Below are 23,500 nucleotides of genomic sequence, written 5' to 3'. Positions count from 1 at the left end.
AAGGCATATAAACATTGAGTGGGTTCCATGAGGGGTCTTTGGCATTTGAGAATACCACTTTTTAAAATTATATACTAGCATGATTAATTACACAGAAACTATCTCTCTCGAACTTTTTATAAGTCACACAGCCAAGGTGTGTTATGAAATATTTCTAAAGTAGTTTTGTTTTTATAAATTATAAAAGAGAATGAAAGGACTGAGTACTTTGCTGAGATGGCTAGACTTTGGGGCAAATATATAAAGGTTAAAATGCATGTGCAGGCTAAGTATGACAGTAGGTGTTTGAGAATTAATACTGTACTGACACAGGTACAAAGTGACTTCCAAAATGCAGAAGCAGCCTGTGGTATTTGCTTTGACAAATGCACATCACAGAATATCTCCTGGGATCCGCCACTATCTTAGGGAGGAAGGCCCTACATGGCACACAGGTCAAAGTCTTCTGGAGATGGGGCCTAGCTTTAAGCACGGTCTCTGTGATGAGCATGCCACACATGCCAGTTTCATATTACCTTTGGTTGGTGGTCTATCCTGTAGGAAGTCTGCTGGAATTGGCGTATCTCCCTGATAATGTGTGATATCTAGCAAAGAAATAAAAGGCAAATCAAGGAACTGTACATTTTATGCTTTCTACAAATTCTGGAGGGAAAAACCCTATGTCTGTGGCTACTTTTCCAGAGCAGCCTGTTATTCCATCTACCAAGATGATCTCTATAGCCCATGTTGTCTTCTTCCTTCCTGATCTACACACCATCACCACCACTGCAGGAAATTGTAGGACACGCAGGGGAATAACTAGCACAGATCCAGGGCCCCAGGTCTACGTGGAAAAGGACACCTGGGGAACGCCAGACCCTGGGCACCTTTCATTCTTCACATGCTCCATTTCTACATTCCCTCCAAATCGTTGTTCCCTTGTCATCAGGGTAATTGCATTATCTTATATTTTTTCTTTTCTTTTTAAAAATCTTTTCTTTTTTTCAATGGCTAGTCTGATCAAGGGACTGATTGTGTTTTGTTCCCCTAGCACCATGGGAGGATGGAGGTATGATGCCATGACCAAAGTTGTGAATCAGAAGAGGTTCCCAGGAACACTGTGCCAATAGAAGGAAATGTGAAGTCATTCATTTTGAAATGATGGAGGGTAATAGGCAGAGGTGAAGGCTATATACAAATTACTCAATTGTTCAGTTGATTAGTTGTGTCCAACACTTTGTGATCCTACCAATACTGTCCGTGGGGTTTTCTTGGCAAAGGTATTGGTCTGGCTTGCCATTTCCTTCTCCAGTGGATTAAGGCAAACAGAGGTTAAATGACTTGGCCACGGTCACATGGCTAGTATCTGAGGCCACATTTGAATTCAGGTCTTCGTTACTCAAGGTCCAATGCTCTATCCACTGAGTCAACTAGCTCTCTATATACAAATTAGATGTAATCAAAGATAAGACTATAAAAACCTATATCTGGAAATGGTCAGAGGCTAGGGACATTTTTTCTATATTTTTGAGGGGTCTCAATCATGCCCACCTTTACTTACAGCTTAAATCACTCTAGATTTCTTCTTGACATCAACCTTGTCCTTGGGTGGGTGGGTAGGGGTGGTACTATCCTCTTCTCTTCCCCCCTTCCCACTTTACAATTTTCTTTTATGTATTGTCCTTCCTATGGAAATGTAAGCTCAGTACATTTTCTGGAGACTTCTAAGTGGTTCAATGGTTAGAGTACTGGGCCTGGAGTTAGGATAGACTTGAATTCGAACCAGCCCCAGACACTTACTAGCTGTGTGACCCTGGCCAAGTCACTTAACCTCTATTTGTCTCAGTTTCCTCATCTGTAAAATGGGATAATAGCAGCATATGCCTCCCAGGTTGTCATGAGGCATCAAATGAAACAGATAATAATTGTAAAACACTTAGTAGAGTACCTGGCACACAGTAGATGCTATATTAACATTAGCTATTTTAACTCTTTTCTTCGAGGGCAAGGAATGTCTTGTTTGTTGCTGTTTCTATCCCCAGGACTTCACACAATAACTGGCATATAATAAACACTTAATAAACACTCTCTGTCTCTATTTCCAACTAGCAATACTAAAAATCTAAGAGAATGCTGGAGAAAAGAAAAAGCAAAGGAAAGATGGGAGCTTAAACAAAGAGTCTTTGAAATGTGCCAAAGTCACTAAGACAAATAAGCCAGGGTACACACAGGGACAGGCCTGCCCCTTTGCTCTTCTAGATGAACCACAGCTATCAATGGCTACAACTAACCACCACTGCCATGTATGTGGGAAGGCCCATGTACCCAGGGACAGCTGATACTGGGGCTTTCATTCCCTCGAGACAACTCGCTTGTGCAGCTAAGGTGGTGCAGTGGATAGAGTGCCCCACCTGGAATCAGGAACTCATTTTCTCTAGTTCAAATCTGGCCTCAGATACTTACTAGCTATGTGACCCTAACCTTCTCCTCACCCACTTTGCCTCAGTTTCCTCATGTATCCAATGAGCTGGAGAAGGAAATAGCAAATCGCCCCATTGTCTCTGCCAAGAAAACCCCCAATAGGGTCATGAAGAGTCAGACATGACTGAAACAACTCAACAACAACAGACTACTAGCTTATGTGTATCACTGTCAAATTCTTCAGCTAAAGGAACCAGCCTGAAGATGATCAGGTTTCTGTGTTTCTAGAAACCATATACAAATAGTGTGTTGTTTTGTTTTTGTTTTTGTCTTGCAGGGCAATGAGGGTTAAGTGACTTGCTCAAGGTCACACAGCAAGTAAGTGTTGTGTCTGAAGCCGGATTTGAACTCAGATCTTTAGCTGTCCTCCGTAAATCGTGTTTTTTATAGTCTTCAGCCTTTATTCAATACCATTATGAACTCAACTCAGAAATTCTGAGTGTTAGTAAAAGTGCTTTTTTTTTCCCAAAGAAAGCACATATGAGGGGGCAGCTAGGTGGTGCAGTGGATAAAGGACTGGCCCTGGATTCAGGAAGACCTGAGTTCAAATCTGCCCTCAGACCTTGGCACTAGCTATGTGACCCTAGGCAAGTCACTTAACCCTCATTGACCTAACCCCCCTAAAAATTAAGAAAAAGAAAGAAATCACATATGAAATTTTTCTTTTGTTTTGTTGGGGGTTTTTTTGTTTGTTGTTGTTGTTTTTTTAGTGAGGCAATTGGGGTTAAGTGACTTGCCCAGGGTCACACAGCTAGTAAGTGTTAAGTGTCCGAGGCCAGATTAGAACTCAGGTACTCCTGACTCCAGGGCCGGTGCTCTATCCAGTGCGCCACCTAGCTGCCCCACATATGAATTTTTTTAAAAGCCAGCCACTTACCATTCTCATTTTTGAAAAATTGACAAGGCCTTCCTCAGTGAAGTTTGGCGTTCCTTCTTCAATAAACGCCAGGTCCGTTAAGTACATTCCAAGATAAGGGACTGCAGGGGGGTTACAATTGCTGGAGGCAGAAGGAGATAGCTCCATGTCACTATTAGTTATCTAGCACATTGATTTAATTTTATGGTCAACAAACAGGTATTCTCTATGATAATAAATAGCAGACATTTATATATTGCTTTAAGATTTGCAAAGCACTCCACATATATTCTCACAACCACCCTGTAATTTAAGTACTATAAGTATCACAGCCATTTTATAGATGAGAAAATTATAGTGTAAAGAGAGAACTTAAGTGAATTGTCCACCCTAGTAAGTATCAGAGGCAGCATTGACCCCCGGTCCTCCTGACTGAGCCTATCCCTCTGCTTGGTCACCTTCATTCAAGGAAACTCACTGAAGTTTCTATGAGACTAGTTCTAGCCCATACCTTCTAGAAAAATCAGCAGCCATAAGGGATTCATCAAGTAAATAGGACCTCTTGCATCACAGACCACATGGTTTTGTTTTTCTCCTTTAGTGATCATTTAAATGGCCTTTAGATGGTGCGCAGACCTATTGCCCTACTTTCGGTCAGAATTTATTCTTTTCAGGGGATGAAACTGCTTGATCTCCTAACACTGGCATTTCCTTTTATCATTCATTCATTCTTTTTTTTTTTTTTTGGTGGGGCAATGAGGGTTAAGTGACTTGCCCAGGGTCACACAGCTAGTGTCAAGTGTCTGAAGCCGGATTTGAACTTAGGTCCTCCTGAATCCAGGGCCGGTGCTTTATCCACTGCACCACCTAGCTGCCCACTCATTCTTTTCTTTTTAATGGATAGATTTCATTACCAGAGAGATGGCCCAGATGAATCAACTCCTACCAATTCAGGCTGTCACCTTCTCTGCAATTTAGAGTTTAAGAGAGTTGCTTATAACCCCAAGTGACTTACCCAGGGTCACAGAGACAATACATGTCATATGAAGAACTCAAACCCAATCCTTCTTGGCTATGAAGTCAGTTCTCTAACCATGATAACATGCTGCCTCTCATTTCATATCTATGACATTATTCCAAAGTCATCAAATGGTCCTGAGCTCTGTCACTAACTATGTGACCATGCCCAAATCTTAGTTTCCTCAAGCCTCAGTTTTCTCATCTGTTAACTGGGGTCAGACTTGGTGGCTCTAAAGTGTCTTCCATTTTTGTGATTCTATAACTCTATGATAACCAGAGTTTGTTTTCAGTCAAATGGGGATGAATGGACCTAGTTAGAGAAGATCAACAAAAACAGACCTTCAAGGGTAAGATCTCTCCTCCATTCTCTGTATCCAGCCTGACTCTCTCCTGAGCTGCAGTCCCACATCACCAACTGTTATCTGACATTTTGCACCAGGTAGCTCACAGGGATCTCAAACTCAGCATATCCACAACAGAATTCATTCTCTTTCCCACCAAACCCACCCCTCGTCTAAACTCCTATTTCTGCTGAGGGTACCACCCTCCCTCTGCTCAGCCAAGTTCATAACCTCAGCATTAGCTGTGCCTCCTACACCCTTACTCCACATAGCCACTCAGTCATCAGATCTTGTTTCTGCTTTCACAGCATCTCCCACAATACAACAATGCCACTACCCTGACTCGGGCCCTATTACCTCTTGCCTGGACTACTGTATTAGTTACCTAATTGCTCCTCCTGCCTCAAGTCTCTTGTGCTCTAATCTAATAATCCTCCGTGGTTGCCAAAATGATTTTCCTAAAGCATAGGCCTGACTGTGTCTTTCCCTTACTCAGTAAACTCCAGTGGTTCTGCATAGGAGATATGCATGTGTATATATGTGTGCATATGCGTATATATTTATATGTATGTGTATACATATAATATGTATGTATTTATATGTACACATATACTCACACTGTTTTAAAGCCTTTTTTACAACTTAACCCAAACCTACCTTTCTAGTCTTTTTTTTTTTTTTACTTTTTTTTTTTTTTTAAGTGAGGCAATTGGGGTTAAGTGACTTGCCCAGGGTCACACAGCCAGTAAGTGTTAAGTGTCCGAGGCCGGATTTGAACTCAGGTACTCCTGACTCCAGGGCCGGTGCTCTATCCACTGCGCCACCTAGCTGCCCCTCTAGTCTTAATATATGTTACTCCCATCCCTACATGCTAAAGTTCAGCCAAACCCTCTTCTTCACATATAAAACTCAATCTTCTGTCTTGAAACCTTTGTACTAGCTATCCCCTTATAACTGGAATGCACTTCCCTTCAAAACTCAACTCATGGGAACTTTTGGCATTAAATCTCTTCTAATGCTTCTAGCTGCTGGTGCCCCTCCCCCTAATTAATTTGCATTTATTTTGTTTTGTCTGTAGTTACTAATGTAAATGTTGTCTCCTTCAAAAGAATGTGAGGTTCTTGAGGGCAGAGACTGATATATTTTTGTTTTTGAATCTTTAGGACATGGCACAGTATCTGTCATAGAAGTTACTTAATAAAATACTTGTTTATTGATTGTACACATAGAAAAAATGAGAAGAAACTAGGGATTGGTTCAGTGAAACTTTAAATCTATGAACTGTAAACAAATTTCACTGAAACTAAGCTAGATCGTTTTAGTTGAAAATGACATAAAGTTATTTTAACAGTCATTTTGAAAGCAAAATTAAAACCAGCTCTCTCATTCTTAATGTAATGTGTTTCTGCACTCTGTGGATACTGATGAAGAACACATACTTTTTGAGTGTTTCTCTGAGATTTTTAAATCTTCCTTCTGAAGATACAATCTTCTGAAGTTTGTCCATAAGAGCTTTTGTCTAGAAAGAAAAATATTAACATCCCATAAATCCTTCTGCAGCAGTTATTTTCAGAGATTGAGTAGCCAAAAGACAGAAAAACACAGAAAGTTCATCTATGTTAGAAAGAAGCAGGCACGAGACAGTGATATCATGAACAACTCAAGGGCCACAGTGTGCTATGATTCACACTGCATGGGGATAAGAACATATAGAGGGACAGTTACCTTAAAGAGAGAGGGAAGGGAGTAGGTAATTGGAATTGTAACATTATAGGAAATCTGGTTTGTTGATGAGCTGAAATGCTTGTATGAATTCTAGAGAGAGCTAGCATAGGATTCAGAGCCGTAAAGAGCCTGAGAGAACATAGATTTAGGGAATAAAGGGACCTAAATGGCAGTTAGGTGACACAATGGCTAGTATGCCAGGCCTAGAGTCAGGAGGACCTGAGTTCAAATCCAGCCTCATACACTTACTAGCTGTGTGACCCTGGGCAAGTAATTTTACCCTGTTTGCCTCAGTTTCCTCATCTGTAAAATAAGCTGGAGAAGGAAATGGCAGAATATTCTAGTACCTTTGCCAAGAAAACCTCAAATGAGGTCACAGAGTAAGATACAACCGAACAACAACAACAACAACAACAACAAGAGGACAATGAGTGCAGGTCCCACCTTTAATAGATGAGGAAACTTAGGCCCCAAGAGATCAAGTGACTTGCCTAGGGTCATGGAGTTATTAAGCATCCAAGTCAAATTTGAACTCAGGTCTTTATGACTCAAAGTCCGATAGACTTTTCAAGATGAATCATTTGGAGCACATCTAATCTTGAAAACTACCACAGCATTCAAACCCAATGATTTTGCTACTATCAGCCTAGGAAATAGAGTAATTCTTTGTTCCCTGTAAGCTCTTTGAAAGAAAGGCCTATGTTCTTATCTATTTTTGCATTCCCAGTGCCCAGCATACAGTAGCTGTTTCAGATTTGTTGAATATGGATCAAGTCATTTTAGAACTGTGATCACTTATTTTGTCGTTCAGTTGTTTTCAGTCCTGTCTGATGCTTTGTGACCCCATTTGGGGTTTTCTTGGCAATGATACTGGGGCAGTTTGCCATTTCCTTCTCCATCTCATTTTACAGATGAGGAAACTGAGGCAAGCAGAGTTAAGTGACTTGCCCAGGGTCACACATCTGAGGCCAGATTTGAACTTAGGAAGATGAGTCTTCCTGATTGCAGGCAGGGCACTCTATCCACTGCACCACCTAGCTGCCCCAGGATCGTTTATATTCATCAGGAAACCTGTCGTTGTATGTTTCTAAACATTATTATGGCATCTGATCGAGGATGGGTACAATTCTGCAGAAATAGCTAGAAGAGAGTTCTCTGAACCAATCTGAACCCATTCCAAAACAGGCATCATTTGGAAATTCGGATAGGCATCTCACTGGTCCAGAGCATGGCAGCTCTGAGTGTATGTACCAAACTTGCAAATGAACTGCTGCTCATTTTATTTAATGACTGAACTTGCCTGGAGTACCTTCAAAATTTAAAACAATGTATTCAATAATGTTCTCATTAGGAAGGCAGGGCCCATATCCAATTTCTCTTTTTCTCCCCAGGCACCTGCACAGTAATAGTTTGTGGAATTTGATTTTGTCAGATTCTCCTTCCCCATCACCTGAAGTGTCCTTGAGTCACTTCTGCCTCAGAGTATCCCCCTCTTTCTCCAAGGCACAGCTCTATCATACCTTCTGCATGAAGCCTTTTCCGCCCCTAGCTGCTAGTGCTCCCTCTCACACCATCTTGCATCAATCCTCTTCCCACTGATTCTATACTTATAGAAGTCCTGGTTATCTCTCCCATAGGAATGTAAACCTCCAGGTGAATAGGATATTTCATTCATTGTATTTCTATGCCCAGCAACTGGCACATAGTATGTGTTTAATAAAGAAATATTTGTTGAATAATTGAACTGATATACAATTCAGAACCAGCAATTTTATGCTGGCATCAGCCATAGTTTAAATCAATTATATGGCAAGTCCTATGAGGGCTAGAACCATGTCTTAATAAAAATAGTGTGTTTGTGTATAAAAACACACAGTAAATGTGTATGTCTACACATATATACTATATGATATACATGTGTATGTACTTTATGTGTATTTATTTTTTAATTTCCCCACAGTTTCTTTCAATGGAAAGTGTTCATCAAATATTTGTCCAAGTGAATTGCACTATTTGGAGCTATGCCAAAAGGGCTATAAAACTGCACACCCTTTGAACCATCAATACTATGGCTAGGTCTGTATCCCAAAGAGATTTTTTTAAAAGGGGAAAAGAACCTATTTGTACAAAAATATTGATAGCAGCAATGATTGATGCAAAGATTTGATTGGTGGCAAAGAATTGGAAATCGAGGGGATGCCTATCTATTAGGAAATGATGGAACAAGTTGTGGTATATGATTACAATGGGATACTATTGTGCTCTAAGAATTGAAAAGCAGGATGATTTCAGAAAAACCTGAAAAGCTGTACATGAACTGATACAAAGCGAAGTGAGCAGAACCAGGAGTATATTGTACATAGTAACAGCAATACTGTTATGATGAAGAACTGGGAAAGACTTGACCAGTCTCAGTAATACAGTGATTTAAGATCATCACAAAAGACTCATGATGAAAAATGCTATCCATATCCAGAGAAAAAACTGATGTTGTCTGAATACAGACTGCATCATACTATTTTTCACTTTCTTTTTTTCCTTCAAGTCTTTTTGCACAAAATGACTAATATGGAAATGTTTTACATGATTGCTCACATATAACCTATACCAAGCTGCTCACCCTCTGGGGGGTGAGGGAAGGGAGGCATAACATTTAAAACTGAAAATTTTATTTAAAAAACCCTGAATGTTAAAATTGGGGTTTTTTACATGTAATTGGGGGAAAATAAAATATTATTTAAAAAAACAATTTGCACGAGTGGCAAAATTTGATAGTATTATTAAAGAAGACTGAGAAATGCTGGAATGCTAGAAGAAAGGGCTAAAAATAACTTTAAAAAATGATGAGGCTTTGGGATCAGACTAGCAAAACTATGAGATTGTTAAAGAGGGAAAAATCAAGACCATCTTCTCTATTTTCTCAGTGATGTTTCCCCCTCTCCCATAGGAGTATTGCAATCTTGGATTTAGGATAAAGTGAAATGCACTGGCTTGGATTTTTCTCACTTCGTTGTGCTGGTTAATAAAGAACCAGACTGGGGGAAAACCAATGAGGATGGTGGAATAGCCCAGATCCCCCCAACCCACCCTTCCAGCTGCTTTAACAATGATCTAAAAACACAGGACTGAGGAGTGACTGGGAATAGGAGAAACTCTATTAGGTCATTTTTCCAGCACAACCTGTAGGCAAGTAACCAGGGCAGAAACAATGTAAGATTCTGACCAGAGTTGTCAGGCCAGCAGTGCAGAGTTGATCAAGGTCCCACCCTCTACTCAGCCAGACTAGGAGTGAAGGGGTTTCTGAGAGGGGCCAGGGCCCCAGACACAGCTCCCAGCCAGCAAAGCAATTCCTGCTCACTGGAAGAATTAGTTTAAAAAAGCAAGCTATTATGAGGCCAAGGATACCCAAGATGCAAACCCAAAAGAGAAAAATAACTTCAAAATACCTACCAATAGCCTTAAAAAAACAACCCAAAACAAAGATTGTCCACAAGATCAATTAGAATACCTGGAAGAAATATTGAAAGTGTAAAAAAAGAATTTAAAAATTATATCAATAAAATGAGAATGATCAAGGAAAAAACTGACAAATGGAAGCTATGGAGGAAAGATTTGAAAAGAAAATTAACAGCTTAGCATGAAAGGGACATGTTACAATAAGTAACATACTCCCTGAAAAATTCTAATGTACATATTAGATTAGTGATGCTACAAGAAAATAAGAAATATTTTTAAAAGAAGCTAAATTTAGAAAACCACAAAAAACCTTTTTATTTTAAAAAACTAATCTAGAAAATAAATCAAGGAGAGATAATTTAAGAATCACTGGACTCTAAAACAAAAACAGTTTCACCATTAAAAAAAATAAATAAATGCTTGCTAAGTGATTGGAAAAAAAAAAAAAAGAATCACTGGACTCCTTGAAAAAAAAGAGCCTGGACATCATATTTCAAGAAATCATGAAAGAAAATCGCCTAGGTATCTTAGCATCTGAGGTTACCTGAACAAAAGCCCCAAATGAAGAGTCCTATGAATGTCATGGCCAAAATCCAGGGCTTCTAGGTCAAAGCAACTTGAAAAAAAGTTCAAGTACCAAGGAACCATAAGACTTGGGATCACACAAAAATAAGCAACTGCCACTATAAAGGAGCAGAGAGCATACAATATGACATTCCAAAAGGCAAAAGATATTGGCTTACAATTGAGAATAACTTATCCACCAAAAATGAGTACAATACTGTGGAGGAAAAATGGATCTTTAATGAACTAGAGAATGCCCAAGCATTCCTTATGAAAAGATCAGAGCTGAGTAGAAAAGGGGGAAGGATACGCTAGGGAAGAAAAAAATAATAATTGGGGAAGCATAAATAGAACATAAATACAGATGGAAAAGTGGAATATTACTTGATCCTCATGTTTAATTCAGTGATGTTAGGAAGAACCAGAGAATTAATGTGTAATACTATAACATTTTTAAAAAATAAATATTTTTAAAAAGATTCAAGAACTCTGATCCAATGAATGATTCTAGGAATCATGATTCTAGAAGATTTGTGATGAAACATGGTACCCATTTCCCATAGTCAAAGTGATGGATGGGCTAGATAGGAAGACCAAGACACATTTTTGGACAAGGCCACTGTCAGAATTTGTTTTGCTTGATTATTCATGTTTGTTGCGAAGATTTTGTTTTGCCCCACTTCCCCTTGCCCCTGGGAAGAGAGAAAGGAGAAAGGAGATGCTTATTAATTGGGGAGGGGGGAACCAGACTAGCAGCAGCAAAATGAGCTTTCTGGGAAGCTACCTGGCCCTAGGGGTTTGTAAGAAAATATTCTAATCTGACAGCCAGTGAAATTTGTTTTTTCCCCAAATATTTCTATGAATGTTTATGGTTAAATTGTATTTTATTTCTTAAAATTACTGGTTCGGAAATGAACAGAAGGGAGATTAATTAGTGTCAAGAACACAATAATTATCCAAGTGGGCACCTCACTTTGGCAACTGTATTGCTCACTTTATTAAATGATTTCCTAATTAGCAATATTTATCTTGGCATTCAGCTAAGTGGCCTTTACCTCTTAAGAGAATGATGTCTATAGCTCATCATTGCTTACCTGTTTAGAGACTTTGGCCCAGGTTTTCTTCAGCCTGTAGATTGCACTTCTATTTAAGGCTGAGGTGATTTCCAACACTCCATTGTAGTTGTGCATGCATCGACAGATATCGGCAACGGCAACCCATTTCTCAATGGAATTGGCCCGGGAGCTGACATCAGCATAATTCATTATCTGGGAGGCCACAAGGTTACTCATCTAACACACAAAGCCAAGAAGTGAGACTTAAAGGGGAGCATTTGGGAAAAAGCATGTATGACATTTAACACAGACAATAAGAGGAAGATGATAAATGTCTTGATAATACTCTCAATGTAACCTGCTGCAGGCACGTAAGCTCCCTATAAAATTTAACTAATCACACCTCATGCATCTCTAGAGTGGAGAGGAACTCTCTGCATGGCCAGTAATGGGGTATTCTTGTTAATCATATACAGCACAGATAGAGTCCCACTTGACAGAGAATTAGAATAGGATAAAATATGTTTAACACCAAAAATAGTCACCATCTCGTATTCATCATTTAGCATGGCGTCTTGTACAAAGGGACCAGTTAATGTTTGCTGAATTAAATTGGAAATTAAACATAACTTCATCTTTTGACAATTCAAAAGGATCTTGAAGTTCTTCAAGGTCACCATTGTGAGCCTCAATTATCACATTTACACATATAAAAAGTACCATTTGAGAGAGATTTCCCACTTGATAGAGGACTGCCAACTCAGCATGAATTACCATATGACAAAACAGTGACCGGAGTTGATATGCTTTTAAAGTGCATTAGGAGGGGCAGCTAGGTGGCGCAGTGGATAGAGCACCGGCCTTGAAGTCAGGAGTACCTGAGTTCAAATCTGGCCTCAGACACTTAACACGTACTAGCTGTGTGACCCTGGGCAAGTCACTTAACCCCAATTGCCTCACTTAAAAAAAAAAAAAACCAATAAAGTGCATTAGGAGAAAGAAACAAAGCATCTAGAATGAAGGGGATGATAATTTCTTTGGTAAGTCCCTATCTAGAGTTGTTATTGTTCATTTGTTTCAGTCGTGTCTGAATCATCATGACCCCATGTGGGGTTTTCTCGGCAAACACTGGAAATGGTCTGCCATTTCCTTCTCCAGCTCACTTGACAGATGAGGAACTGAGGCAATCAAGGTTAAGTGACTTGCCCAGGGTCACACAGCTAGGAAGTATGTGAGGCCAGATTTGAACTCAGGAAGATGAATCTTCGTGACTCCGGGCCTGGTATTGTATCCGCTGTGCTGTAGCTTCCCCTGGAGGACTATGCTCAACTCTGTGAACCCCACATATGGTTGAGGCAGTAGCTACCAAGATCCCAACCATGGAGACCTTGTTTTTCCTAAAAGGCAATAAAAATGTCCTCAAGGGTTAGCTGGTCCAGGGAACTAAGGCTCTTGTTGGGAATGCCATGGGGCTGGGGTGGGGTGGCTCTTCCTTAGAAACAAGTTAGATGACAATATCTCTGAGTTCTCTTCAAGCTCTGAAAAGCTATGATTCTGGGGTTCTTCTCTTTCTCTGTCTGCTCTGAGTTGTGGCCTACAAAATTAACTTTAAAAAACACTTTTAAAAGTTACAGGTGCTATTCTTTAATTCCTTGCTAAATATATGAATTGTAAATTATTTTCAGGTGGAAAGAGTAATACTCCTAGAACAAGGTTCAATGAGGCAGGTAAGTGGCCCAGGGGATGAAACACTGAACTTGGAGTCAAGGAAGTTCAGACTCTCAGACGCTTCCAAGCTGTGTAACCCTAAGCAAGTCACTTAACCTCTATTTGCTTCTGTTTCCTCATTTGGAAAATGGGGTGGACCAGAGATGGAAAATTACCCAGACACATTCATTAAGAAAAAATGATGATAATTGAGGTCACATGTTGCCCTGCCACATTTTGATGGAGAGATATACATTACCAATGTCTCTTTAAAGTAGAAAGAGTTTTGAATTCAGTTTGGAACCGTCTAGTTGGCCACACTTGAGTAGCATCAAAATGCTAGACTAGACACTTAGTCATAAAACCAAGAGTAATTGCATCTTTTTGTGCTCTGGGAGGATTTTTAAAGTAAGCTTTAACATTCCATAACTTCTGGATTTTTAAAAAAACACAAAACATTTGTTTTAAAGGAGGTTTAGACCCTGACATTCGTATTCCTGGAGTATTTCCAAGTCTTTTACTTTTTATGATTACTCACATCATTAAAGTGCTGGCTGGTTTTCATAATGTAGGGGGTTCTTTCATTTTTATCCAATTTCATCCAACCCTGCCCAAGAAATTCTCTGAAAGTTTAAGAAACAAACATTAGCTTTAAAATGGCAGCTATGAAAATAATAAAGATGATGACTTTAACTCACATTTACATAGTGCCTTACAAGTTTACAAAGTCCTTTCTTATTGTTCATTTTAATAATATTAAACAAATCAACAATTGTAGGTACTGTTAAGAATTGAGATGCCTCATTTTGGTTTTACCGAACACCTCAGATGTGCCCCACTCTTATTAATAATAGCTCACAGCTGTAATTGCTCAAGTTTTACCATCTCAAGGCCAGTAAGGAAAGGATTTTTTTTTAGTTTTTCATTTTCTTACATAAATGTTTGGTACTTTCCCTGCCCTAGTATTACCACAGAGACCTCTCTGATTGCCAGGAAAGACAAAATAATATAAACAAATGGAGAGAGAAGTCAAATACTATTCCAGAAACAAAAAATATTCCCATGCCGCTAAGCTTTAGATAAGTCAGATACCTAGTTTGAAAGACTGGGCACACTGACAAAAAAAAAGTATCAATTGAGAGCAGCGTTTTTGATATCTTTTTCTCTTGCTCGTAAGAAGGACGTCCCACATTTTTCAACCCCAATTGATGAAAGTGAAAAGATGCTCCATACCCTGATACCTTTATTAGGGAAAGCATCTCTTTGAGTTATGGAATCAGTCAAAGAAGTAAACTATGTATGGACTGAATGAAAGTGGATGATGCCACAAAGAAAGGAAACGTCTTGTAGTTAAATGCAGAGTAGTAGTCTGTGAGGCTTGGATAAAAGAGCAAGGAATTCATAAACTGCTATTATAGTAACAGGATTGCCCCCGAGAGGAAATAATGGAGGGAGAAGTAGAGGACATCTCTCCTCCTTCTCCTTGACCCCTGATGAAAAGCACTGTGATTTTTGAAAAGTTGGGAGAATTGGACTTTTCCATCAGTATTGATGGTAGTGTCCTTGGAGCCACAGTGACAGATGGCAGCATCCACACTGGGAGCTGAGAGATTTGTGTGAAGATGAACTAGACCCAGAAGAGAGATAGCCTCGGAACTTTACAGAGAGAAGCACATACCAAAAGGAAGTTTCATGAGGGCTTCACAAAGGGAGAAAAGGACTTCCAACAATCAAGAGAGAAGGGGAATAAGCTTTTATATAGATAGCACCTACAATGTGCTAAGTGCTTCTGTAAAAATATCTCATCTGATCCCCATGACAACCCTGGGGGGGGTATGTACTATAAAACTGCCCATTTCATTGCTGAGGAAACTGAGAAAAACAGAGGTTAAGTAATTTGCCCAGGGAGACACGACTTGTGGATCCAAAACCAAATTTAGCCTCAGGTCTTCCTGACTCTAGACCCAGTTCTCTCTCCCATCACCCCTCCGGCTGCATTGAGAACTGTGAGTTGTCCCTTTGTCCCATGTGTTTTCTAAGCTTGACTCCATTTTCCCCAGGGCTCCTTCCTGTGCAAGAGTGGGTCACAGACTTGGGGAGGGGTGTTTTTACTACAGCATCTTGGTAAATACTCCTTTCTAGAAGATAATTAAGTCTGGATGGCTGGTAATCATGACCAAAAATAGTAGAAAACCAGCTCCTCAGGGTTACTCGCAGAATCCTGAGGGGAGAAATAATTAGCTACCCCTTTGGGTCCCTGACTTGCCAAGATGAGTAGGAGTTGAGAAAGTGGGCCTAGAGTGGATGCTACACCTCCATCAGTAGCAGGCCTGGTACAACTATGCATCGCTGGACCAAAACCACTTAGTATCTTACTTGCCCAAAGCCAAGGTTCTTGTAGGCCAGGTGTAGGTGGTTTATCATTCCCAAGCCTATGAGCTCCATCCCATTTTTCTCAGAAGCAACTCTGCTGATTTTTAGCTCAGTTCAGTGCCTGGCACAAATAGGCACTATAAGAATAACCGGTGATTGAAAATATCCCCTAACTCAACGATGTCAAGCATGCTGCCTATAACACTTCCAAGAGCAACCCAAACCAGATTAAAATGTAATTGGGAAATATTTTAACAAGATACAGTAACATGTAGATGACATTCCGTTTTAAAACTCAGTTGATGCGTGGCCCGCAGGGATCTCTAGGTATGGCTTAGTGGCCCCTGTTTTTATGTGGGTGTGACAGGGATGCTCTAACCCATTCTCTGCCCTGCCCCAAGGTCTGTCCTTTATTCATTTTGCCTTGGGGCAAGGCAGGTGCCAGAAGCAGAGAAATATTTGCAATGATTCAAGTTAGTAAAAAGGCAAGAAAGAGGCTGTTGGCTCAGAAAAATAGGGAAAGTTTGCTGTGGATTGTGAAATCTAGGGGCATTTTTGGCAACTACATACAAGATGACACAGAGAAACAAGGATAAGCTGGAGACCCTCATGCTCAGCATCTCACAAACATAAATAGGCTTGGAAATCCACTTCAGCAGAATCAAGTTACCATTTAAACCTGCTCCTGAGGAGGTTACTCATGCAAATTGGTACTGGCTTCTCGGACAACTAGATGGAAGGATGCCCACCCAAAGAGCCACTTCAGAGGTTCTTGGGTGGTTCTGGGAGGCACTTACTCATAGGGGATGCTCCTGAACACTATGTGATCTAACAGTGTGATCTGTTCAGCAAGTTCCATGGCTGACAGGGTTTCAAAGCATTCCGCTTTAGGACAGTCAAGCTGTAAGAAAGCAAGAGAAATCAATATGAACTGTATGAACACTTCTTTAATCTTGTCATCAGATCATAGTACTTGAGCCAGAAAGGACCTCAGAGATCAACATTCCAAACAACCCATTTTATAGATGCATAAACTGAGGCCTAGAGAGGTTAGATAACCTAGCCAGGTTTATAGAGAATAGTAATAGATAACAGTCATGATTTGAACCCAGGTCCTCTGTCTCCAGTAACAGTGCTTCTTTCAAAGTCCCAGCCTGTCTTATAACTTATTGGGTCAGTACTGATGGTACATTATCACATTTTACTTTTACTATGGCAAAACATTAGCTTTCAGCTTCCATTTCGGAAATAAGTAGGTTTTCAATAACTCAAAATTCTCAAACCTCAACTCTGATCACTGAACATAACTCAACTCTGAGCCTGGGTGAGAGACGCTGACAAGTTCACCTCAGAGAATCAAACATACAATAGTATTTCATATTTAAAGAAGGGTTTAAGGTTTACAAAGTGCTTTCTCTTTTTTTAATTAAAATTTTTCCAATTAAAATATATGCTTGTTAATTGAAAAAATTTAATTAAAAAGAGAAAGCACTTTATAAACCCTAAAACCTCCCTCCTGCCCCTCCCACTGAGAAAGGCAAAAAGAGAAAAAAAAACCACCCCTTCTTTCATAACAAATTGAAACTATGTTCCCCCTGCCCCCAACATATTCTTTTCAAAGAACATACAGTCAAATGTTAATTCAATGGCTACTTGGTGGTAATAGGTTGTGTTCAGAGACTTAACCTATAGTGACTATGGGATAACTGTGGGCACACTTACCATTTGAATTATATCCTCCATTTTGAGGTGGGTGTCATCTTGATCATCTTGAGAGAGGGCCCTAAAAAATACAAAATATCCTACTTAAAACAGCTTTATAAGTATGGGCAAGAGTGAAAAGTATTTAAAACACATCTCATTTTCTCCCCCAGTGGTGAAAGGTAGGTAAGCTTAGGCCCATGAGGGTGGGTAGGACAAAGTGGTACTCAACAGGAATTGGTTGTACTGATGTGATGCTGTTCAATCTTTTCAGTGGTGTGACCCCCTCTTCATGACCCCCTGTGGGGTTTTCTTTGCAAAGATACTAGAATGGTTTGTCAGTTCCTTCTCTAGCTCATTTTACAGTTGAGGAAACTGAGGCAAACAGGATTAAGCCACTTGACCAGAGTCACAAAGCTAGGAAATATCTGAAGCCAGATTTGAACTCACGAAGAGCTTTCCCTACTCCAGGTCTAATGCTCTATCCATTGCACCACCTAGCTGTCCCATCTGTGGAGATGCAGCCTGACAATTGCTCCTGCAGATACTACACCCATAGTTACTTAATATCCAGAAAGGAAAGTCCTTGGCACTGTTAAATAGTTTAGCATCAGAAACTTATATGATTTTATCAGTGGAAATGACATTAAAGAAGAAGAACCATGGGCATTTTCCATCCAAGTTGGAGCTAAAACATTTCATACACATTTTCTCCCCTATTACAATGTTGGCTCCTTGTGAGCAAGGAATATCTTATTCTTCTATTTTCTATTTCTATTTAGCACAGTGCTTTGTCCATAGTAAATACTTAATAAATGCTTTGTTCCTTCCTTCATTTTTTTGAGTTGTAAAGAAGTCAGTCCAGGCTATTTAAGGGCAGTATGAAAGTAGTTTCCCAAAATATAGTACTTAAAGAATCTCAAAGCATTTTAAACATAATTTTTTTGGTGAGGCAATTGGAGTTAAGTGACTTGCCTAGAGTCATTCAATGAGTAAGTAGCCAGGGTAGGATTTGAATCTAGGTATTCTAAACTCATAGTCCATATCCACGATACCACGCTCTCATTATGGGGACTATGCTTTAAAACAGTATTTGGAGACCCATAAGCCATCAAGGTTTTCTATAAGGATAAGAAAAGGCACATCTTATATGAAAGTTCCTTGTTACATGCACTGCTAATCACCTTTACTTAGATGAATTAGCATTCACTGAGTACCAATAGCATGCTGGGTGTTTCAGATAAACAATGATGTACTTACTTTGATATTTTTCAGTTCATTTCAGTTGTGTCCAACTCGGTTTTTTTTTTTTTTTAACATATAAGGTATTTTATTTTTTCTGTTACATGTAAAGATAGTTCTCAACTTTTGTTTATACAAGCTTTACAATTTCAGATTTTTCTCCCTCTCTCCCCTCCCTCCCCCCTCCCCTAGATAGCAGGTAGTCTGATATAGGTTATATCTATATATCTATATCCATTATCTATATAGATATAGATATATCTATACACACATATATATATACACATAATAACATTAATCCTATTTCTGCATTAGTCCTGTTATAAGAGAAAAAATCAAAGCAATGATGAAAAACCTCAAAATAGAAAAAAAAACAACAGCACCAAAAACAAAAGAAATAGTATGGTTCATTCAGCATTTATACTCCACAGTTCTTGTTCTTTTTTTTCTTTTCTTGGATTTGGAGATCCTCTTCTATCATGAGCAACTCGGGTTTTCTTGACAAAGATAGTGAAGTGGTTTGGCATTTCCTTCTCCAGCTCATTTTGCACATGAGGAAACTGAGGCAAAGTTAAGTGACTTGCTCAGGGTTACAAAGCTAGGAAGTATCTGAGGCCAGATTTGGACTCAGGCAGACGAGTCTTCCTGACTTTTGGCCCTGCGCTCTATGCACTGCCACATCACTGTCTGATGCACTTGCTACTCTCAGTCTAAATGACTGGAGAAATCAAAAGAACCATAAAGAACTAACCAGTGTTTGCTCAGAGAAAGGAAGGAAGAGCCACTCAATTCTCTATCTTCATTGGAAGGAGAATGGTATCTGACTTATAAGGATGTGTGAAGGATTATTCTATTTTCCAAGTTGCCCAAATCAAAATGAGCTGAATCATCATAAATGTTCACCCCAAGTTAGAATGGACTTCCACTGATGATGGAGGCCACAAGTCTAAAGTATTCCTTCTATATCAGTGTCTAGATAAAGATGAATTACTGTATTGCTTAGTAGGGAAAATTACTGGATTACCTTCAAGCAACAATGACTAGAAGATCAGATACTCCTCCTGCAAGGCCATCAAAGGGCAAGTTTTGAATCAGAAAATGAGAAAACAGGACCTTCTAAACCAAACCTGAGTGAAATTGCTGAATTAAGGTTGCCCTTACACTGGCAAAGATCAGCCTTTGAGAAGGAAGCCAAAACAGCTTTTCACATAACACAGCCTACACAAAGTTACCATACAAATATGCTCAAAGCCATGGTTCTCTCTCCACTCTTTCATAGCATTATTCCTTAGTCTTCACTTCCTCTCTTTCCACCCCATTTCTCAGTGCTCTGCATTATGGCTCTGACTCCACTATTTGTCTGAATATGGCTGTCTCCAAAAACACTAAGATGTATTGCTAAGTCTGAAGGCTTTTCCTTAGGCCCTCATTCTTCTCCTGACATCTTCAATATCTCACACTGTTTACAACCCACTCCTCCAGGATACTCTCCCTCCTTGTTTTTTATGATACTGCTCTTCCTTCTCTTCTCTTCCTACTGACATGACTGATCTTGCTCAGGAGTTTTTGCAGGTTCATCATGCATGTCCTGCCCACTATGTGTGGGTATGCTTCAGGGCTCAATCCTGTACCCCTTTCTCTTCTCTCTATAGACTCTTGGTATTCTCATCCACTGCCACAGGCTCAACTATGATTGGTTCTATGCAGATGACTCCCTAGTCCCATATCCATCCCTTCTATGTCTCCTGAGTCCCAGTCCTATATCTCTGATGACCCAGTAGGAGTCCTCTACTTTAGCATCTTCTGTGCATCTCAAATTCAACATGTCTGTCCAAAATAGTCAAGTAGGCTCGTACCCCTGGCATCATCAATCCTTGGCTCTTCACTACTAGTCACCACCTACATACAGTCAGCTGTTAATTCTTTTGACTCTAGTTCCACCAAATCTCTTGCATCTGTCCTTTCCTCTCCATGCACATGGACCACATTGTAGTTTGGGCCCTTATCACTTCTCACCTGGATTCACTGTAGTCGCCCTCTAATTGTTGTCCTTATCTCTGGTTTCTTTCCACTTCAATGCATTTTCCACAAAAGCAGCCGACTTGATATCAGAGGTCTGACTGGGCCACTTCCCCTATGCAAGAAGCTTCAGTGGTTGCATTAAACCTCGTAGGAAAAAAATACAAAACTACTCTACTTGGCATTTAAAAGCCCATCACACAATCTGGCTTCAACCCTATTTTTCCAGGCTGCATTGCATAGCTATTCCTCCTCATGCACTCAATGTTCCAGCCAAGCCGGCTGTTCCCCATACATGTTTCAACTCCAATCTCCAGCTCTTGCTTCTTAGCTCAGGCTGTCTGTCCCCTCTGCCTTGAATGTTCCTCCCTTAACTTCTACCTCCTGGAACCAGTAGCTCAAGCAGCTACCTCTATAACAGGCTTTTATTGATTTCTCCAGTTGCTAGTGGTCTCCTGACCCCAAAAATTTACTTTGCATATAGTTTGTGTTTACTTACCATTGTACATATTATTGTACCTCTCCCCGCACTCCTAGTGGAATGTAAGCTCCTGAAAGGCAGAGATTTCTAATTTTTGTAGGAATCCCCAGCATCTAGCACAGTGCCTGAAACATACTCAATACACAAACAATCCAAAGGATCTGTGATCTCACTGATAGGGATCTTATCCTATCTGACCTGGCAGAGATTCAGGCCATCTGGGTCTGCCCACCCTGCACAACTCGGTGTTCATCTCCTCACATATATTGCTTCAGGAAGCCACCTGATGTGCTGGAGTTCTAAACTTGATTTTGCTGCTATTGAAAGGCACCAGGGAACCAGGTATCCCTCACTCCTAGCCACGTCTGACCAGACTAGACTGAGTTCGTCTACAGGAGATCTGTGCTGGAGGGGACATATTTATTAAGGGATGAATGCAAAGGATCTGAAGGAGGAAAGATTCAAATAGTATGGGAAAAAATCTTGGACACTATTAGTATCCCAAAAGGTGACCAAAAAAAGCATCACTGACTATTGATCACTGCTTACTCTCCTATCTATATAATATTTTTGTGTCTTTTGTATACAAATCAAGGGGAAGCTAGGTGGCGCAATGCTCAGCATGCTGGGCCTGGAGTCAGGAGACTTGATGTTCAAATCTGACCTCAGACACCAGCTGTATGACCCTGGGCTGTGTGACTCCTGTTCGCACCTAATTTCCTCATCTGTTAAAATGAGGTGGAGAAGAAATGGCAAACCCCTCTAGTATCATTACCAAAGAAACCCCCAAATACAGCCATGGGAGTATTAGACGTGACTGAAACCACTAAACAGCAACAACAATAGTGCAAAATTTGATGACGTGGGTTTCCCACATTGATATCCAATAATGGAACCCATTTTTAACATTTTGTAACTGAATGAAGATGTGGAGAATTTAAGGACCCCACTCTTATCTTTTTTTTTTTAAATTTTGTTTTATGTTTTTTTTTTTAGTGAGGCAATTGGGGTTAAGTGACTTGCCCAGGGCCACACAGCTAGTAAGTGTTATGTGTCTGAGGCCGGATTTGAACTCAGGTACTCCTGACTCCAGGACCGGTGCTCTAACCACTGCGCCACCTAGCCGCCCCCCCCACTCTTATTCTTAGTTGATATTGAGAAATCATTTGATTTGGCAGAGCAACATGTAGGCTTAAAGACTCTTTTCCAACAAGATGTGTCGAATTCATGAATGAAAACCATTCAAGATTAGTTGAAAGAAATAACAGAAAAATCCCTATTCAATGATTCTCTCATCATATTCACCAAGCAAGACATAAAACAAGCATTCTTGCCAAAGGTGGCTGCTACTGTGATGGAAAGCATGTAGAGTCCAAGTTGAGGGAGGAATCTTTGTGGATGGTGAGGTCTTCTAGCCTTCTCCTATTTACAGATGATATTGTGTTGGTTGCATCAAGCCTGGGAACATTCAAGAACTTCCTGGAAGACATCTGTAACCACTGAAGAGTTTAGTCTGACCATCCACTCAGGAAAGACCACGTGGATGAAAAATATCTTTGCCTAGTTTCTAGCCTGCATTTTGGGCTGACAACCTATTGACCTTGTCCCAGGGAAAAACAGTATGGATGGACATTGAGTTAATCTCAGAGTTGAACAGGAGGGAAGCAGCTATGTGGCCTTTAAGAAAATGAAAAATTCCTTTAATAATCCCAAGATTCCCACAGAAACAAGGGCCTGTCTCTTTAACACCACCATTTTACTAGTGTAACTGCATAGCAGGGGGACAAGAAATACAATAATCTTGGAAGGATTAAAATTGAATATCAAATAGCGGGGGTGGGGAGACACTTGGTAAGTGTAAGAAAGATATAACACATGATACTGCAAAACATAATCTTTGAGAAATTTCAAGGAAGAAAAGGAATAAAGGATATCATCAATCATAGAAAGAGAAGATGGGCTGATAATGTGGTTGAAGGTGAGGAATATCAGGTGGATATCCAGAGGTATCTTCAAGATGTCTGAAGAAAGTGAGGGAGACTTCTAGCACAATGGATGGACCTTCCATTGAAAATTTGTAGGAGCATATGGGAAAAGTGCAGGGGAGGAGGGGAACAAGCATTTATTAAGCACTTCCTATGTTCTAGGCACCATACTAAGGATGGGGTGGATGTATTGTGAACTGAATTGCTGGAGGGAATTTAGAGATCAGTGAGATCACAGATATATATGAGGACCAAATTCCCATTATTATCACTTCTATCTCCTCTGCAAGCATATCTGAGACTATGATATTAGATAGTGAATATATTATCCTTGATATTGAAAAGAGTTTGTGATAAAAATCTTAGCAGTTCTTAACAGCATTGGGGAAATGGTAGAAACTTGGCTGGATAGGTTAAAGGTGATCTCCACTCTTATCAAGTAAGTGTCTTAGGTAGAATATGATTTTGAATGACTTAGGAAATATATTCTTTTATATTCTTTTTTTTTTCAGGGC

General features: G+C 39.9%; 1 protein-coding gene across 3 annotated transcripts in view; it reads right to left on the bottom strand.

The window, feature by feature from the left end:
- The window catches only part of RASGRF2 (Ras protein specific guanine nucleotide releasing factor 2), a 337,273-nt gene that overhangs the window by 5,940 nt on the left and 307,833 nt on the right, over positions 1-23,500 (bottom strand). For all 3 annotated transcript variants that reach the window (XM_043969980.1, XM_043969989.1, XM_043969999.1), the window contains exons 20-26: positions 17,280-17,340; positions 16,355-16,458; positions 13,723-13,807; positions 11,517-11,714; positions 6,117-6,196; positions 3,338-3,458; positions 516-584 (exon numbers count right to left, since the gene is read on the bottom strand). In XM_043969980.1, the coding sequence (XP_043825915.1) occupies positions 516-584; positions 3,338-3,458; positions 6,117-6,196; positions 11,517-11,714; positions 13,723-13,807; positions 16,355-16,458; positions 17,280-17,340 (718 nt within the window). The remainder of the gene's footprint in view (positions 1-515; positions 585-3,337; positions 3,459-6,116; positions 6,197-11,516; positions 11,715-13,722; positions 13,808-16,354; positions 16,459-17,279; positions 17,341-23,500) is intronic.

Source organism: Dromiciops gliroides, chromosome 1, assembly GCF_019393635.1.
Source record: "Dromiciops gliroides isolate mDroGli1 chromosome 1, mDroGli1.pri, whole genome shotgun sequence".
NCBI lineage: Eukaryota > Metazoa > Chordata > Mammalia > Microbiotheria > Microbiotheriidae > Dromiciops > Dromiciops gliroides.
Note: the sequence above shows the minus strand (reverse complement) of the source record. Positions and strands in the feature narration are given on the sequence as shown.